Source organism: Nesoenas mayeri (assembly GCF_963082525.1).
Source record: "Nesoenas mayeri genome assembly, chromosome: Z".
In the NCBI taxonomy this organism is placed as follows: domain Eukaryota; kingdom Metazoa; phylum Chordata; class Aves; order Columbiformes; family Columbidae; genus Nesoenas; species Nesoenas mayeri.
In genome coordinates, this window is record NC_137542.1 from 56,949,464 (window position 1) to 56,969,995 (window position 20,532).

A 20,532-nucleotide genomic window follows, 5' to 3' on the forward strand; every position below is an offset into this window, starting at 1 on the left:
AAAAGCATAAATCTCCTTTCTCTTCATGCTGGAACAGACCTTAAATCTGCATTTCCAGTTGCAGTAAAAATAGTAAACAATCCCAAAATTTTATTAACTGCTAAATTTCCTTATGACTGTTTTTTGGAAAAACTTTGTCTATTCTTTGGGGAACTTACTTTATTACTACAACACTGTCTGGCAACACCCTGCCATCTGTCTTTTCTCTAACCACAGTTTTGGAGCTCCACCATTGATTTCCTATTAACATGGACCACGTGACCATTATCCTGTTTTTCCATCATTCACCCATGATCTGTTTGAATGATTTGGATTCATCTGAGAGAGAGGATAACAATGCTGGAAAAGTAACTGCCCAGAGAGAGATAGCAAGAACACTCACACCAAAAGATTTAGTGGCTTTAAACTGGAAGAGGGTTGATTTAAATTAGACATAAGGAAGAAATTCTTTACAATGGCAGGGGTATTGGAACTAGATGATCTGTTAGGGCCCTTCAAACCCAAACCATTCTGTGATTCTATAATATGATTTACCTGAGTCTTTCAGTCTTGCAGCTGAGAGACTGAGTTCTTTCAAAATGTGATCTGAAAAGCCAGTTGCTGAAAACCCAGCATCTACTCCCAAAAACAGCACTGATGATCCTGCTCCTGCCATTCCCTCCTCTATGCCATAAATACTGTCTGTCTGTATTTAAACTGTGTGCATTTTTTCCTGCCAGCATCCCACTTTATTACATGCATCCTTATAAGAAAAAGTCCTTCATTATATGTCTTACTGCTTTCACACTATTCAGGAACTTGGCTGCTGCAGAGACTGAGATATTGATGTACTTGCCTCATATTATTACTTCCAGACTCAAGTCTACAATAAACTAAGCAGAACAAATCTCATTGACTACAAGTCGAATTAAGATCAAAGTCCTAATATCTACTTAGCTTTAAAGTTCAACATATGTACCCTTCAAACCTCAGCAAGGTGCCCTCTTGCCTTACACACATGGCTATCTGCTGCTTTTTTCTAACAATGACATCTCCAGGAACACAGCTGTTGGACACATAGTATCTTTGAGATCAAGTGTCTTGTAACCTTCTAGGATGAAGACATTGGTGAATAGGTAAAGATTCAGGACATTATCAAGCTAACCTGGCCCATGGCAATCTTAGGGAATACCCACATCAACTAGAACACTTTCAAATGAGATTCTGGAGAAGAAACACCTTTCATTGTACCCCACTGTCCATGGGCCTGTGAGTACATATTTAATCTCTCTTTTTGCATATATTTGGGAGAAGGGTCTTAAACCTAAGCTTCTCCACCCCAGAAGAAAGATAATGGCCCCAGAGCTAAGGAATTTAGGTGGTATGTGAAACAGTTAGCTCCCCATAATTTCTGTAGTCTTTCTCCCCGCTTGGATTGCCTCTATATTTTGAAAAATGATACCCCAAACTGGACATTACATTGCCAGTGAGGCTTTACTGCCCACCAACCTCACTTTCTTCTCTTACACAACACTCTTGCTAAAACCCTGCAAAATTACGTTCATTATTTTCATTACAGTCTCACATTCCTGAATGGGGTGAAGTAACACGATGCCTTTCCTGTGGCAGAGGAGTCAGGTGTACATAGAAACCATATACTCTGCCCTGCCCTGCCACACAGTGTGCTGGAACTGTTTGTGAGGCTGTTTGTAAGCCAGCTCACAGAAACATGGATTATAAATTATTTTCCAAAGAAAATCTCTTCTCTGTTTTGTTTTGGTTTAATTAAAAAAAAAAAAAAAAAAAAAGCAAACACAAAAAAACCCAAACTAACAAACAAACAAAAGAAACTTGATAATAGCACAGCTGCAGAAACTGAGCCAGGTTTAACGACACTTGATCCCTTGACAACTCCTTCCCTGCACTACTGGTCTCAGCTGGTCACTCCCCAGTTTGTACTGGTGATTTGATAGGGAGCACTACTGTTTTCCAGGGCTCTGTGCCTGACCTAAAAGCTGCCACCTCTAAAGCCTGCTAATTTTTCTTGCTTTCTATTTTTTTTAAATATTTATGCTCAACTTTATGAATATTATGCCCAGTAGAACAACTGCCGTATTAAGTTGTACTGCATCTGCACTTCTCCTGGCTGCTCTCAATGAACATGTTCTCTATTATAAGATGACATAATACAACTATAATAGATTATCAACTTTGGTAATGCACAGGCACATGCACACATGCACATACACAGAAACAGGTGACCCAGTTCAGCTCTTGCTCTGTCAGTCTCACATGGTCCAGAGAAGCGTCTAAGAAGGCAGCAGGGTCGTACCTAGCACCAGCAGAGGAGGCTTAGGGATGGAAACACAAATTGTGCACACTTAACCACAAAACTCTTGCAGATTTCTGTTGAGTTTGGTATGAATATGACAGAAACCAGTTCAACTAGAACATGACTTCCTGAGGATTAATGACAGCTGGGAGCTGATTAATCCCAGTCAGTCATATTTCTCCACAAGTACTCCTCAGAAGTGTTATTTTTATCAGCAGAAAGAAAGGGCCCAGCATGGAATTTCAACTCTAAAATGTCATAATCCAGACTCAGCTCAGCTGCAATCAAACCAGATAGTCCTGGTTCAAGTGCATCCCGAGGTCCCATCTGAACATCAGATTCTGACAGTCCAGCCAAAGTTCCCTTAACTCAGACCATGAAAGTTACGTGAGATCCACCAACTTTGTGGGATTCCTTCATTCCTAGAACAGACCTCAGAGAAAAAAAGTTTGCAGGAGGTTCCTGATGTTAGAGACTTCAGTTAAACACTGAAATCACTGCCTTCATCCCACCCAAACCCAAGCACCTCCTGCCTGTTTCGCCCCTCACAAAACGCCTTATCTGTTTACTGCTCATAGGAAGCAGACTGGACCGAGTGCAGGACTGGAAATAATTATTCTGAATAATTCACCAGCTGCAAAGCCATTAAGAGAGTTGGTAATTCTTTCAAACCTGTTTTATACAGTTGTTCGCCTCCCCCTCCTTCCTCCGGAGCATTTTGTGGCTGGTCTCTTCCTGCGTTCCTCCTCCTAGGCTTTTGCAAGTCTGGCTGAGGTTTTTCTTCTCTGTCCCCTCTCCCACTGCCAGACTGTTTTGTTCTTCCATGTCACTCTGTGTCTGCCCTGTCTCCTGTAAGTCCTCACTGCCTGGATATAGCTCATTTTTTACACAAACTTCCTCCAGCAAACAAGCCATTCATAAACACATTTGATAAACAATAGAAAAAATTATCCATTGCTAAAAAGGGAGAAGCTACTCGTGTCTGCCTTTTTCGCCTCTGGATTTTGAGATTCAGCTACTATTTGTAACATTTTGACTACAAAAGATCCTGCATAAGTGCCAAGTAGAATCAACATTTGAGATTGACTTCTGTGTGTGAAGCTGTGGAAAGACCAGGTCAGAAACATTCAATTTCATTGTAAACACAGCCACGACCAAGTTTCATGTCAAGCAATACTTACAAAAATTGCTTGTCCTTCAAGTTGACCCTGGGAAAAAGCGAAATAGGACTTGTTAATGAAGTAACATACTAAAAAGTGATGGCAAAACCACATAAATAACAGGTTAGAGAATTAAATCAAGGCCAGTGTGGCAGCATATAGTAGGCTATGTGGCTATTATCCATCTGTGTGAATACGGGGACACAGACTCTATTCTCCCTGTGACTAAGAATTACTGCTGTCATGATTAAGATAAAAAAACCCATGTGCTGTTTGATGTTAGTTGGCACTATTAGGAAGAATGGTTTTTCAGGGAGGAAAAAAAAAAAAAGGCAGCAAGTGAGGAATACAGAGATAAAGGTCATAAAGGAGAAAATAATGCATAAGTAAAGAAATAATATAACCTCAGCAACAGGCTTATTTCATTTGCCATGATCCCAGAAACCTGCAGGAGTCAGAATTGGCAACGAGAGTGATGGAAAACTGCAGGGAACCTGAACATCCCTCTCATTTACACTTCTCCCAGAGAAGGTTTCTGAGCACTACCAAGCAGAGATGAGGAAACATCAGTGGATGCAAGCCATTGAACACACTGAACATCAGGTGGGGATGCTGAAGGAAGGTTAAGGAAATTAAGGAAAATTAAGAAGAGTATAAGGAGAAAAAAAAAAAAAAGAATTGTGAAAACAGATCACCAAATAAAGATTGTAAAGCCTGCAACACTCCTCTGTGAACATATGTAAGCCTTTTTTTCCTGTGCTGGTAACATTGCTGTCTCATGGACAGACTGCCCTTTGCAGAGCATGGTATGAAAGTGCTTCCCTTACAGCACCCAGCCTGCAATACTCCACTTTCTGTCCAAACAGAGGATTGAAAATCTCTGTCTTGCTGAACTCAAAAAGTAACTTCTCCACACTGTGGAAGCAGCAGCATGTTTTGAGAATACCCTTTAAATGCTGACAGTATTTAAACCATCCAGAAGCACAGAGGAATTGCTTTAATCTCAGGACTAATTGCTCAGCTGTGCACTGAAAAGGATGAGCGGTGTTGATTTGCAAATGGAAAAGGAAGGGGAAATGAGACAGAAAAAGGGAAGGAGGAAAGAGAAGGGGAGATTGAAATAAAGCAAAGTAAGAAAGCAAATGAGTGATAAAAGAGAAAACGGAACTAAAGGAAAGGGAGGAAATGGGAAACAAGGAGTGGTGCTTTCAAGAACAAAAAAAAACAAAAAACAAACAAAAAAAAACCCCCACACAACCAAACAAACAAAAACAAAAAACAAAACAGAAGTTGAGGGAATCTTCTAGGAGATGGACTCACACAATTACAACTAAGGCAGTGCTATTAAACTTTAAATTCCATATTTCAGGAGGCTATAGACTCACATAGAGACAAAAATACACTGAAAACTGTGTCTCTTTTAACTCACACACTTACCTGTCTCAGGCACTGCAATACACATACACTGACACTGTGACTCTGTGCACAGTCTTGTAATTCCCTTTCAATGTGTTGAAGTCCACAGAAAATGCATACTCAAAATCAAAAAGTTCTATTTTAGTGGATGCCAAAGGTCAGCAGTAGAAAGATGCAAGTAAGTCCCAATAGCTTTACATGCTAAAACTAGTCAGACAACAAGGAAAAAATGGACAGGATTGCAGACAAATGTGATTTCCTTTTGCTCAATACTCAGAGCAGATCTGTAGCTTGGATCCTTGGCATAATTCACAAACCAGCAGCAAGCAGACAGTTGCAAGTTCCCACTTGCAAGCTCTGCTCCAGTGCTCTGACTGTTGATGAAAAGAAATACTCACCATGCTAAGCATATCCAAACTTAGGGGAACATCGTGCGAGAGCTGTTTAACTGCTTTGTCATCTTCAACCTCTGAGTAAAAGACCTTTGGAAGAAGATATAGTCAAATGGGTTAAAGCAATAAATCGGTGCTTCAGAATTACTCAAAAACAAGTGCATTATCACATTGTAGACAGCATTTGAACCTATGATCCTCTACCTTTCCCAAAGCCCTTTAACATTCCCTTCATCTTTGCTAAAAGTTGCCAGTATGACCAAAGGACAATAGTGTATATACTGAACCAAGGTGAAACACAGCCTAGCTTTCAGGGAATTCTCGAGCTGACAACTTTAATCGTGCATCATTCAGGAACAGTCAGCTTGGACAGCTGAAGATTTGTGGGACTGGCCTGCACAAGTTAGTAATTTTACTTCATATAAGGAAGATATCAACATCACATGATTATGTCATTATAAAAATTGCTGTATCACAAATGTCTCTCCATGCCTTTTTCTGTGTACTGTAGACTAATGAGCCAGGAAGGGTTTGATTTCCTGTGCACAGAGATCCTGAGATGCCAGAGGGTCAAAAGTGAATACGAAGTGAAGACGGTTCAGGTACAGCACTATCAATGCTGTTTGTCATAGGTTTTACCATCATGACACACATGATCTCAGGGCTTAAAACCACACTGGGGCTTGAATGCTTGATGCACTGCATGAGCAGTGAAAACTGTTTATGACTTCTGACTATAAAGTACTGCAACTGTTTGAAAAATATCATGACCTGTAGAAAGGCCACTTACTAACTGCACCTTTTTTTTCCACACAAGAATGGACTCAACTAAAGACAGAGCCCAGATGAGGCAGGTTCTGGACACAGCAAGTACTTCTCGATGTCCGAGACTAGAACCACTTTAATAACAATAAAAAAAACCTACAGCTGGGCTGCATTAGTGTCATTTACAAGTCCATGGGATGAAGGGGTACGCATACCAGAAATATCTGTTGCATGAATTTTCTCCTTTAGCACACACTAATAATAAAGGTAGTCAGGAACTTTCTGCTCCCACCTTTTTATGCAAAACCAAATTTTGTATTTTTTTTTTTCTGGAAAAGTCAAATCCTTCCACAGAAAATGGTAAGAAAAACTGCTGTCTTTTGCTGAAGGGCAAAACAATGAATTCTTAATCGATTTCCCACATCTGTGTTGCTAATTCCTCACTGACTAACTTCCACTTTGGGACTGAGTTTCATTGCCAGGGAATACCTGTTAAAGCAATACCTAACAGAAATGAATGAGTGGCAAATTAGTGCTCTCTGTTTTTCTGCTTGCACACTAAAACACAGTATCTAGCTTAGGCTAGCCACTCTGTTTTGCCCGAAAGGCAGAAGGTAACGTGGGAGAGGAATGGAGGGGGTCAGATACTCGCCCATAAAATTTCTGGGTTAAACAGGAAAATTACACAACTTCTTTAAGGTAAATTCACCACTGAGGTAGGGGAAAACAAAGTCAAGTCCCTTTTGATATTTAAGGCTGTGGCTGGGCTCCCAGATATGCTATGCAGTACAGTAGCTATCGGGGAAGAGACACCATGAAACTCTCCTTCCCCTGTAACTGCTGCCAGTCTGGGAAAGTTTAGAGGTGTAGCTGGGAAAAACTATTCCTGCTAAAGCAATCCTCAGGCTGGAAGTACAAGTCAAAGGATCTGAACAGCCCTGCAATCACCATGCATCTTCCCTCCCTTGCAGAGCGTAATATTGACCTGCACTGCTCAATTGTTTTATCAGCTGTAGGGAGAGTCAAGATCCTTGTATGAAAACCACAATAGAAAAGCAATCTATATCCACTGGAAGCCCTTGGCATCCAACCCAAATTCCTATCATAGTTTGCTTCTAGCAAATTAACTGCTTACTTCTTAAAGTTACAGCTCAATCTGTTCAAGCCCACTGTCCCTTGACCACTTTCTGGGCAATGGCACCATTTGTTCCAAGAGTGGTCTCTCCTGCTTACTTCACCATGCTATGTGCACAGTCTGAGGCCATGTAGGGTATTGCAATCCCCTGCTAGCAGCAGAGAGGATCACTTACTGTATATCCTGTGATGGTGCTCGCATGCTGCTTTGGCATCCTCCATTGCACACTGAGCGCTGTACAGTTCAGTGAATCCAGCAGTATATCAAGAGGAGGCCCCAGTCTATCTGCTTAAAACAAAATGACATTGTATAAGAAGCCACAGGCCATAAAACCTCTCCTTTAACCACCTGGCAGGTATGTATTTGAAGAAGAATAAACATGTGCTGCCCTCATTACAAACCATCAAACATAGCCCACTACTCATTTACTTGGATGTACCTTTCTCTCTCCACTTTTGTCCTCCAAGGCAGCAGTGGGATCTCAGGAGAGAGGGAGCGAAGGGGGACATTCCTTCTCTCAGTGCCAAGGAGCTGTTGATCAGCTCAGCTGAGGACACCTGACGGACATCTACAGCCTCTCCCTTACCTGCTACCCCACAACATGCTCCACATCCAACATCAACACCCCAGTGTGAGGAGAACCAGACCAAACCCAAAATATGACTTCCTCTCCTCAGCTCTTCACAGCGTTGGCACAAGCCAAGAAAAATGCCTTGATGTGCCACCGAAGCAATCACCACTAACCTCTGCAATCTCAGTTCCTGCATGACAGCTATGGATGGGAAGGACAATGACTTAAGACAAAAAATCTAGCCTTATGAGAAAAACATGAAGAACCCCTCATTTCCTGCCCACCCCTCTCTGGACCCAGGTTATGGTGATCAGATCTTGTCCCGCCATCCTGCTCCTGAACAGACTCTCAGTGCCACCATGATCAACGCTGTACCTCACCAGCTGCAACAGGAGGAGGGCATTTACACTCCACTATACTGGTCTCACTGACCTACCTGTCTCCTTCTCTTCCCATGGCACAGGTTGGTGTTTCACTACAATGGCTTATTCAACTACTGCAAATAAAAAAGTTGGGAGAAGGAAATCCTGAGCTCCATGTCTCCAGTAACATGTTAGCAATTACATTTACTGTCTGAGAAATGGGCAGGCAGAGGAGTGTGTCTTCTGGAGAGAAGCCAGAGAGTGGTAGTCAATGGTGCGGAGTCTAGTTGGAGGCCTGTATCTAGTGGAGTGTCTCAGGGGTCAGTACTGGGGCCAGTATTATTCAGTATATTCATTAACAATTTGGACGAGAGAATTGAGTGTACTATCAGCAAGTTTGCTGATGACACTAAGCTGGGAGGAGTGGCTGACATGCCAGAAGGCTGTGCTGCCATCCAGCGGGACCTGGACAGGCTGGAGAGTTGGGCGAGGAATAACCTGATGAAATTTAACAAGGGAAAGTGTAGAGTCCCGCATCTGGGCAGGAACAACCCCAGGTTCCAGTATAGGTTGGGGAACAACCTATTAGAGAGCAGTGTAGGGGAAAGGGAGCTGTGGGTCCTGGCGGACAACAGGATGACCATGAGCCAGCACTGTGCCCTTGTGGCCAGGAAGGTCAATGGCATCCTGGGGTGTATTACAAGGGGGGTGGTTAGTAGATCGAAAGAGGTTCTCCTCCCCCTCTACTCCACCCTGGTGAGACCCCATCTAGAATATTGTGTCCAGTTTTGGGCCCCTCAGTTCAAGGACAAGGAACTGCTGGAGAGGGTCCAGCGTAGGGCAACAAAGATGATTAAGGGAGTGGAGCATCTCCCTTATGAAGAAAGGCTGAGGGAGCTGGGTCTCTTTAGTTTGGAGAAGAGGAGACTGAGGGGTGACCTTATTAAGGTTTATAAATATATAAAGGGTGAGTGCCACAACAATGGAGCTAGGCTCTTCTCGGTGGCAAACAATGATAGGACAAGGGGTAATGGGATCAAGCTGGAACACAAGAGGTTCCACTTAAATTTGAGGAAAAACTTCTTCTCAGTTAGGATGACAGACACTGGAACAGGCTGCCCAGGGAGGTTGTGGAGTCTCCTTCGCTGGAGACATTGAAAACCCGCCTGGACATGTTCCTGTGCGATCTCACCTGGGCGTTCCTGCTCCAGTAGGGGGATTGGACTAGATGATCTTTTGAGGTCCCTTCCAATCCCAAACATACTGTGATACTGTGATACTGTAATCCAAGCAAGATTTTTAACACAAATTCACCAAACCACCAATGTTTGTCCTCTTGAAACCAAACCCACCCAATGAAAAATTGCAACAGAGAACTGATTCAAACACTTTAAAAACAACTTCATTTTTAAGTTTTACTATATTTAGGTTTTCACATGCCCTTAGCTATGAAAATTTTAAGTAATGACTAAGAAAACCCTTTTTTCCTCCTCCTTTTTTTCCACTACCTCTGATAAAAAATCGAGGGAAAACAAGCTACTGTAAAGGTAATTTTTAACTATGAAGCAAGCCTACATCAGATTTATACTTGTCACATCCACTAACATATTTGATTTGAAGCTAAATACAAAACTTAATAGGTCACAAATTCTGCACAGTATCTATCAGCATCAATACCTGAGTATTTAAAATAAGAGCAGAACTGATATTGTGGTTCATTTCTAATTGACCCTGCATTTTTCCACTGCTGGAAACTTTTTGGTTTATGTTTCTCAATTTGAGCAAGCAAGTGTGGCCAATCGGGCTCCATGCTTCTTGGTTAACACTGATGATTCCGTGTTTTGCACTTCTTTTTATTTATTTATTTCTCTTCAAGGCCAAAAGAAATCCTGGGCAGTGCTAGGTGGAATCATTCAAGGAAAAATACAAAATAAGTTTAAGAGACGCTACTTCTCTCAACATTTGGTCCCTACACCTAAAGCTTCAGCCACTCTCCCCTAAAAAAATTCCCAGCATGGAGAGGCTAAGCACATCCTAAGTGGATCCTCCCGTAAACAAACAACAACCTACTACTTTGAGCAATGCCATTGAGCAACCTATAGGCTTTTAAACATGTTCCTGAGATGCTGGAAACTACCACATACCCAAAGACAAGGACATTCACACATCCATAGTGCCTGTGCAGTCTGTGGCACAGGTTCAGCCTCCCAGAAAGGTCTCCCAGGCATGGTTTGGAACATAGTACAGTTCACAAACCATGCCCTTAAGTCAGTATGGACATCTTTTGGGAAGGAAAGGAGTTCAGTCATACAGATAAGAGCCAAACGATGCCATGCTACTTGCTTTCTGGACCCTCAAATATTTTCTTTATTATTATAGCACAGACTTAGTCTCATGGTTCCTTGCTTGGTTCAGGGGTGCTGAGCACAGCAGAGTAGCACTTTGTGCTTGCTCAGCTCCTGCCCCATGTTCAACAGTAGTTGTACCATACACCACCACATACTACCTGCTACCGAAAAGAGAAGAAGGAAAGAGCAGCCAGGGCTGGAATGTCACTGTCTACTTAGGCAGCATTTCACATTCAAAAAACACCTTTCCAATCTTCACAATATCCAGTGAGGCAGATTAGTATTAGAGCTGCAACAATAGTAAAGGAAAAAAAATACCCCCTAAACATTAATTCTTAACATATTTATGCCATCCTTGTATTACTTCCTGGGGTGACTCTGTAAGACAACTTCGCTGGGAAGCATAGTTGCTGAAATAAAAATTTTAACCAGCAATGACAAATATAAGGCGTGTTTCAAATTCATATTCTAAATGCACTATAGCCCAATAAAATTATTTACATAAAGTATTTGCTGAATAATTTGGAACAAACAAATTTGAAAAAACCACACTCCATTTGCAGACTATCTGTAAACAGAGAGGCAATATCTGTTTAACAAGGAGCTACACCATAAATTATTTACCCAGTCCTACTAAACACTATTCTCTCCAGTTCACAGATGATGAAAGAGATACAGAAAGCCAAACACCGACCTCAGATACATTGGCTTATAGATTACCACTGGAGGAGTAAATACTAACTTTAGCCATGGAAAATGAGAGCATGGAGCCAGAGATGTTGATATCTCCACCACCCTTGTTTAATTCTCCCTAAAAGTAAGGGAATTTCCTTAACACTACAAAGACAGTGGCAAGAGGCATGCTTGGGAACCAGTTATAAGCTCCAGCAACACCTGGCACTGTCTTCATGGGCAGACTCAGATGATGCTCCGTGGTCAAGCGATGGTTTGGGGGCTGCACAGGATCTGCTCGCTGTACCACTGCATCCTTTCCCATGACAAAACTGCATGACGAGCAAGCACATGGTGCTCACCCTGCAGGGTCCACACTGCTGCCTGCTCAAACCAGGAGTGAGGAGAAAAAGGAAAACCTAGACCAGCCCTCCTCCACACACCGAGTTATTTCTTGGGGAGTATAGAGGGCAAGGCACAGAGGAGCATCTCAAGCAGTGTGGCCGTCCCCACAGTTTAGTGTCACTGCTCTTGACCTTGCAGCTTATTGATGCGCATCTGGGGACTGAAAGTCATTTCTGGTCGCCAGAATCTGAATTTCACACAACCCCGCAGAAAGCAAAAAATTTCCATTTTTCGACTGAACGTTCCCTTTGCAACTATGAGGAAGTGGCTGTGCAATCTGATATAAGCAATGTTTATACCACTGAGAGGCAGAAGATAACATGGCTTTGAAATGGTTTGCCAGCTGATCACAACTTTTGAAATACATATTGCTGTTCTACTAACAAATTTTTTTGAGATAAACATGCGCTTGAGATATTTTGCAAGACTTGGCAGATCATGTATTAGGCACACTAGAAATGGATATTAAAACTGGTTGAAACATTTATGTCTTTATGTCAAAGGTCATGTTTAGACTATAAGAAATAAAAATCATTTTTGAGGGTAAAACTCTTTGGGTTTTTGTAGTTTCCCCTACAGTTAAGGTCAGAAATACCTCTTTTCTCAAAATTCAGCAAGAAATCTCTGTTAATTTGGTAGCACCATGCACATTGCAAACCCACAATGGAGCCTGTTACCCCCTGCAGCCTGCTGGATAAGGGTATATAAATAAAAGAGGTGCAATATATCTACCACTTTAACATACTCTGTAGATCTGCCTCACCGATGATCCCACATGCAGATGTCCTATGCAGTTGGATCTGCAAATGCCTAAAAAGGTATGGACATTAGCTCTCGTTGTAAAAACAAGGAGCCAGCTTATAATAAAAATGCCACATTTTGTACAAACACAGTCATTCTTCTATCTGACCTGTTAGACAAAAATTTTGACATTGTCTAAATTCCTTAAAGAAACTGGTAATGGAGGTAATTACTTTGGTCCCATTCAAAGAAAGCCATTAATCAAGGGGGAGCACTCTTACACATGACTGTATATTCTAAAAGTATATCAAATACAAGCAGTTATTGAGGATTCCACTGTAGATAAACAATGCTGAGCTGGCAACACTTTGTTTACTTTTCTGCAAAAACTGCTAAACCAGTAAAGAAGTCACAAAACAAGCTCTCAAGGTGAGCTGAAGAATAGATGAGCCCTTTCCCTAGGCTGGGGTTAATTTTACCATTTTAAAATAATTACCATTATTTAATTTTTTGCTTCACAAAAGCAACTCATATAAAAAATGGTGAAAAAGCTTATTCCATCAAAACAAGTACAATTTCTGTTGTGGTTCTCACTGTGCATACAACAGCCTCTGCCCATACAAGAAGCACCCACAGGCTACCATCAGGGTGTCCACAGGCGAAGTGCCTCCTGGGAACAATCCCAAGCTCGTGACAGTCAATGACGTAGTAATGCCTCAGGATAATCCTTGTCATCACCGAATCTACAAGCAGAGGTGTCACTTCCATGTCTACCTTTGCGGTTTTAAGCAGAGCTTGCTTGAGTACCTAACGGGAACACTTCAGACTAACCCACCCATTGTTCCCAGCCTAACCCTGCTGGCCTCATGCAGAGCTCAGGAGGAACCACTTAAACTTGATTCTTTCCTCCAGCTACTGCAAGAAAACTGCCACTGCAGACACAGGCAAATTCCTTCCTCCTTCCAGTCATGAAATGGCCCCAAAATCTTTCTACAGTGATGAATAGTTATCGAAAAAAACTCAACTTCAAAACAAATATATTTTTTTATGTTCTCAAGCTTCAAATCTGAAGCACTTTGGATGAGCTGGGTAAAGCTCATCACAGTTGGTACTTCTATTTTGAGGAAATTTCAAAATTGATTTAAATTTTAAATTATACAAAACTAACCTTGACTGAAAACAGCATTTTTAAAAACTATTCATGGATAGAATATCTGAAAGGATTTGGGTTGAAATATTTTATTTTAGACTTGCAATTACATTTTGCATTTCATCTTATTGTTCCTTTTTAGATGTTTATAACATTTCAAAGCATACAGTAGTCACAGGTACTTACAGGTCCTGAAATAATACATGAATAATACAACTGGTAGAATCCACATGCAATAATATTGTAATTCATTTAAGGGAAACCAGATTATTCATTTCATCTCTACTAATTTATGGTTTGGAAAACTAAAATATTTATACTACTTATTGTGTATTACAACTAACAATGAATAAGACATAGGTCAACAAAATTAGAAAACTATTTCATTGTTTTACTTCTAAATCTTTGTGGGTAACAGCTAGGAGGTACTAACTGAAGGGCTGCTTATTTTCCCTGTTGATATGTCTCCTATTTGTGTCCCATAGAGCAAGAGAAATTTGTTGATTAAATGCCAGCTGTCACTACTAACAGGTCACAGTATAAGGAAATAGGAATAACAACTTCAAGAAAGACAACTCAAACTGATTCTAAATTGAAGTTTTCCAAAAAAAAGTCTTCCAGAAAGAGAAATTCCTTTGAATTTCTTTTGTTTCAAATGTTATTTGATTCAATTCACTAATCTGTTGAAAACAAACAAACAAAAAAAATATTGAAACGGGATTATATAATTGAAAAAGCTGTTTTCAATAAATAAAGTCTGTCCACTCAGTGGAAACGCAGGTGAAACAAAGTTTATTATGGCACATTAATCCTCTCACTGAAATACGGGTGAAATTTGCAGTTGTAAAACAATAAACAGTGACAGGGTCTTTTCTTGTTTCCCTTCTTTTTACAGGCTGAATGATGTTATGCATACACCACAGTGGAATGAAGACAACATGACAAATTGAAAGAGGTCAGGAAATCTTAAATAAAAAACGGTCTCTGAAGTATTTTCCAACTCCACCTGCTCAGCAGTGGTACATAAGAGAGTAAGAATCTCCCAGCTGCAGCAGCTACAAAGGACAATGGCTTGAAACTAGAAAATCTCAGCTTCTGTCTCCTTGTCCTGCACCTTGAGTAGCAACATCAACATGGAAAACAACAAAAAAATGAGAAATCTTTATAGTTACTGCCCTGAATGAATCACCTACCACTGTTAGGACACTAGATCCTGACAAGAGGAAATCCACTGGATCACCTGCATGCTGCCACAAGGAGCATGGGTGCAGAGACTGCAGGTAGTATGGCCCTATAGAGGCATCACAGTTTGTGACCCAGATCGCAGTGCACAAACCTTTGGAAAGGCTAGCAAAGAGTCCACTAGTCCTTTAAAAATACTACGATAAACACAGTTAAAAACAAACAAACAAACCAACCCTCAATATTATAATAATAGTGGGCTCAGACCCACGTGATGTCTTTCTGATGCAGTATATAGCATGTGTTATATGTCCCGGGTACATCTGAGGTGACAGTCACTGGGGTATTTATAGCCCAAGGAAGAGGAATAAAGGAGGCAAAGCTCAGCATTTAAGCTAGAGTGCAACACAGTGAATCCCATTAAAAATAGGCACAATGTCTGTGGTGACTTTATCATGGCTTTTCCTGCTTTGCCTTGGCCCTGCAGATTGCAGAAGAGAAGGACAGAGGCGGGAAGCCCCGTTCTCCTCCCCACACTCCCCCACACCAAGGCTCTGCACGTGGGGAAGGCTCTGACTCTACAGAGAAGGAAGGGAGAAAGGAGGAGAGCTTTGCACAGTGACTTCCAGTTGTGAGAACGCAGAAACTGTTTGCTTTTTTTTAAAGACCTAGATACAGAAAAAAAGCTTAAAGCTGTGGATTGTTACACACTGGAACTACTTTTGGGGAAATCCTGGTGTTGAAGGTTATTTAAAGCAGGGGATGTCATTGTCTCTGAGCAAAGGTCTAGTTTATACCTGTCCTACCTTTGTCAAGAAGAACCGATAAGGAAAATCTGGGTAAGTCTTACAGGCTTGTGTTTTCAGTAATTACTGATCAGAGGGCAGTCTGACTAACACAAGTGCTGTACACTGTACCTGAGATAACTTGGTGAAATATTTCTCCTCGTGGAAGCTCTTTCCACTTCCAGTACAAATGTTGTACAGATGTCTGTAAAAAGCCACACCAAGACACTCCACCTGCATAATCTCGGGTGCACTCCTGGAAGCCTGAATCAAAATCTCATGCTCGCATCCCTAAAACTAGGCTTGTGCTTCACTTTTTGAGGCCCCATTGCTGGGGCATGTCTGCCCTAATTCCTGACATCTCCTCAGCATTTTGGCCTGGCAGAGGAAAACAGTAGCCAGGCCATTATTCCCAGAGAAGAGGAAGCACTAGGGCTCCCTGCTCCAGCCTACAGCCTGCTTTGGTGCGACATTTTCCTGGTTTGGGATTTCATGGCTGGGCTCGGACCTGCAGATGTGTCCAGTGGCTGGCAGACTGCAGCTGGCCCTGACTGCTGCCACATCCACGCCTGCCTTCTCATCGGCTACTTCCCCAGTTTTCAAGTAATATTAAAAAAAACATCTCTGGAATGTTTAAAGTAGGTATTAGAAAGCTGCTGAAAACAAGCAACAGCATGTTAGCATGTCTGTGCAACAGGCTTCAATCATCAGTAGGACAGTGTGGATATGAACCAGCATGCCAAGTGCATTTCCTGGCATACCCTCCAACCCTGTCTCCCTACATGGTTTTCTATACTGGGAATACACTGGGAACAGCAATAAGTTAAAAAGCCACTCAGCTGACATCCAGCAGCAGCTTTCCAGCCAGGCACCCCAGTGGGTTTGCACATGCTGCCCAGGTGAGACAGACCCGGTGAGCCACGAAGAAAACTCTGCACCAAAGGAAAACTGTGCCATCCAGAGGTGCAATTTCATCCTACCACTGAGCAGAAGCAGAAGCTCACTGTGAACAGCAAGGGCAAGGTCTCATGCCTTCTCCTGCCCTGCCACCTCACAACTCTTCCATCCCTCTCCCTCCAGCCATTTACCTCCACCTTCCTACCCCGGGGCTTCTCCCTCCTCTTTTGCACAGATTTGTGTGTCATATAAGAGAATTAAACCCACTTCCACCAGGAAAAAAATAAAAAAGGCTGTTCTCTTTCCTCTCGTACATTATGCATCTGAAATGTTAGGAAGCACAAACACTGGAGGAGCTCCAGAAAACATGTTACTCCAAACACTACCGGAAGCAGAAACAGGAAAACATTAACCAAGTTGATGACACAGTGCTTAAAGTTCCTAACTGAGTCTTAGGCATTGTCGGTGAAAATAAACTCTACTAAGCAAGCTATTATGATTCTGAATTGAAATTATAAAAAAGAGGATAAAAGCCAGCGTCGTGTATTTTCTGAACATCTATAACATGGGTAAAATACATAAGAGAACCACATATTGAAGACTTTATATTTATTATAAAAAAATACAGATCATTATATATATATATATATAAAATATATAAATAAAAAGGGTAGTTAAGATTTAAAAATATCAAATAAGCAAATTAAATCAATAAAACTTAGGTATATATTTTCCAGGTGTTTGCTTTCCAAAGCTTATTGTCTTCAATGGGAATCATGGCGAAATTTTTCATGCTACTTGAAAAATGTTGTCCTTGAAGTCTCTGAATCTCTCTGCTTTATCTAGTACAAATCTATTTCTCACTGATATACAATGTAAAACTGAGGTCTTGAAGAAATAGCTTACTTGGTATAAGAAAAAAAAATTCAAGAGGAGCTTCCAAAAAAGCAGTAATATAGAAAAACCTGACAATCACACATATATTACAGACACACACACAAAAAATAAAGTATAAGGAGGACAAAGCTGGCCACGTGACAAGCAACAAATGTGCAGGGTGAGGACAGGACATGCAGCATCTTAGGTTCCCACAATTCCTACAAGTCCTGAGTAATTGTTTTGAAGCTCATTATTGTTGGACACAAATGATCCAGTCATGCCCCAGAGAGTACCACACAAATAAATGTGCGGGTTGGTTATCCCGAAGGTTTTGGCACAGGCCTCATACGGCTATACCACGCAAAATGGTAGCGACCTCCCACCAAATACTCAGTTTCAAAAGATACATGTGGTACTTTGCAAAAATCACAGAGAGGATGAGATTTGAAGGCACCTCTCAAGATCACAAAGTCCAAATCCATGCTCAGAGCAGGCTCAACTACAGCAGATTGCTCAAGACTTCACCCAGTTGGGGTTTGAATGTGTCTAAGGATGGGGACTCCACAGCTTCTTCAGGCAGGTGCTCAGTCATCCTCACTGTAAAAAATATTTTTCTTATGTTTAAAAGGAATTTCCTGTTTTCAGTTTGTGCCCACAGTCTCCAGTTCTGTCACAGGGCAGCACTGAGAAAACCCTGGCTCCATCTTCATTACTTCCCCCGTCAGATATTTACACGCGTTGATAAGATCACCTCAACTCTTTTACTCTCCAGGCTCAACTGTCCCTCTCAGCCCATCCTTGTCCCTGAGATGCTCTAGTGTTTAATTATCTTTGTGGCCCTTTGCTGTACTTGCTCCAGCATGTCCATGTCTTTCTCATATTGGGAAGCCAAGAACTGGACCAGATCCTCCAGGTGTGTCTCATCAGTGCTCAATAGAGAGGTAGGATCACCTGCCTCAACCTGCTGGCGACACTTCTCCTAATGCAGCCCAGGATGCTGCTGACCTTTTTGCTGCAAAGTGACATTCACCAGGGCTGCCCCTGCACAGTGATCCTGACTTGACTGGAGAAACCAGTCAACTTGCAATTGTGATTTTACTGAAGGCTGCTGAAGATCAGGTCAGGGAGGAAATCTAGCATCTTCTCAAGTAGCAAGAAATTCTTCTCTGACTCAGTTCCTCTGTAAGAAATGGGATAATTTCACTACCTTCTGCAGTCAGCAAGTCTCTTCATTCACCAGTAGTACCAGTAAAAACCACAGAGGAAACTATTTTTCTCTATTAAGTGACAGAAATAGATGTGTTTTTTAAACCTGAATCTCCACACTAATGTAGTGTGGGACATGGGCTTGTGTCTCCAAAGAGCCAGGAGCAAGCAGTGGGATGTGAACGCTGGGGGAATGACTGGGAGGGATGAAAGTTTCTCTGCTGCAAGAAGCAATGAGACATAGAAATATATCTTAGCATAAATAAAGACCCAATATGTAAGGGAACAAGCAGCAAATGACACAGGTGGAGTTACGATGTCCACAAAGCTAGCATCCACCAAAGCACTCCCTGATCCATTTCAGTTTGCAGAGTTCAACCCTTTGGCCCAAACTCTTACCAGGGCTGCCTCACCATGCAAGCCATGCCCTTTTCTCTTGGCATCTGCTGGTAAAACATCTCTTTCCTGTCCCCTTTCAGCACATTTTAGGTGCTGCCTGGTCCTTTGTCTAGCAGTGGCTTTCTTCCCCTTATATTCTGCAGGTTTCTTCCATCCTCCCTATGATCACAAATGATCCCTTATGACTCCACAGAGGTAAATGGCTTGAATGCTCTCATCTCAGCCTACTGAGTCCCTTAGAGGGAGAGTGCAGTTCTTGACTGTACAGTTCACCACACGATAGCGCTGTGATTATAATTGTTCAATTAAGATCAGAACAGTAGCAACCCACACACAATGGGTTCACGCAGGAATAGGGCTGTCATGAAATGGGAACAGGAATTAAAAATGTCAGCAGGACATTGGTCTCTGTATTCATGGCTGGAGTATGAGCTGCAATGTCACCACCTCTGTAAATAGTCATCTTCATTAAAAGCCTGTCTATTTTTAGAAACATGTTTTATTTTCCTGTGATTATCCAGAAAGCAGAATATAAAACAGAGCTGAAACATTTCTGTTCCAAGTAACAAATTCTGGCTTCTGCTGTCTCTAATTTAACCACAAAAGTTCTGGTCCTAGATGCTTACTTTCCATTGTTTGCAGTTTGACAGGTTTTGTTCCGTATTTTTTTTCCTAAATGATCTTCTACATGAAGTTTCTCATGCTCAAAATAATTTAATTTGAGTAAAATTCTCTATAATCATTACCCTTAGGATTTTTTCAGAAGATTTTTGAGCTCGGCAACACAGTATTGGTTTAAACCTTTGTATGTGCAATAATACCTCTGACACATTAGAAGAATCAGAATTATTTCTCTATTTTAAAGAAGCATGCTCAGCATTCACAAGATGCTCGTTTCCCCTCATTTTAGAATGATCATTCAAATTGCAAATTTCAAATGTACACAGGTGTTGATATTTGATTGTACCATCATTTTCACAGGTGCCAACAATTTTAAGTGAGAGGTGCATAGAACAATTTGACTTGGCATTCTTCCAGCTTTAGAGATCTCTCTGTGTGAGTTACACCAGTGACTATCCTCTGAGGACACAAGGAAACTCAGAACCCCTCAGCGTCTTTTTATCAGAACAGATACTCCTGATATGGCTGCTACCTACACTGTTATTTTAAAAGTGTTTATTAACTACAAGGTTAATATATATAAATGGAAAAACACCCCATCACCACTTGGTGATACACAGAGAAAACCAGGTGCAGAGTGTGTTAGAGCCTGCACATAGTCTATCTCTTCTAGGTCTAAAAATTATCGAGCATAACTTTTGGGAAGGCTTGAATGAAATATCTTTTTAAGAAAACAAAGTCAGTGTATTTTGACCATCCAATTACATGGCCAGCTTCTCACTAACAGAACAAAGAGTTTCTCACATGGCATCATAGCTGCTCTCTTCTTTTTGAATAAAAGGCTTCCCGGGTCAATATTCTGTGAATTTCTCTTTCATTGGAGGTTGACATAATGAACTTGCCTCATGAGTAGCCCTTACTCCTGGGTGTAGTTACCCTGTGCTCAGTAGAACTGGTGTGGACTTTCACACTATACGCCTCTCACCTGGAGAGTTTTATGGATCACCACAAACCATATCATTACCTAGGTTTCAGTTAGCCACCTTGTTGTGATAGAGCTTCTCCTCTAAGCCTCCAATTTTCAGTCGTTCGTGCCCTCCTACAGCAGTTACTTTCAAAGATGAATTCAGCCATG

At 41.5% G+C, this 20,532-nt stretch overlaps 1 protein-coding gene across 3 annotated transcripts in view; it reads right to left on the reverse strand.

The window, feature by feature from the left end:
- The window catches only part of EGFLAM (EGF like, fibronectin type III and laminin G domains), a gene marked incomplete at both ends in the record, with an annotated part of 75,903 nt that overhangs the window by 49,655 nt on the left and 5,716 nt on the right, over positions 1 to 20,532 (reverse strand). For 2 of the 3 annotated variants that reach the window (XM_080362380.1, XM_080362379.1), the window contains 3 exons: positions 3,493 to 3,519; positions 5,286 to 5,369; positions 7,355 to 7,467. In XM_080362380.1, coding sequence (XP_080218506.1) covers positions 3,493 to 3,519; positions 5,286 to 5,369; positions 7,355 to 7,467 — 224 coding nt within the window. The remainder of the gene's footprint in view (positions 1 to 3,492; positions 3,520 to 5,285; positions 5,370 to 7,354; positions 7,468 to 20,532) is intronic. The other variant, XM_080362381.1, reaches the window with a different exon arrangement.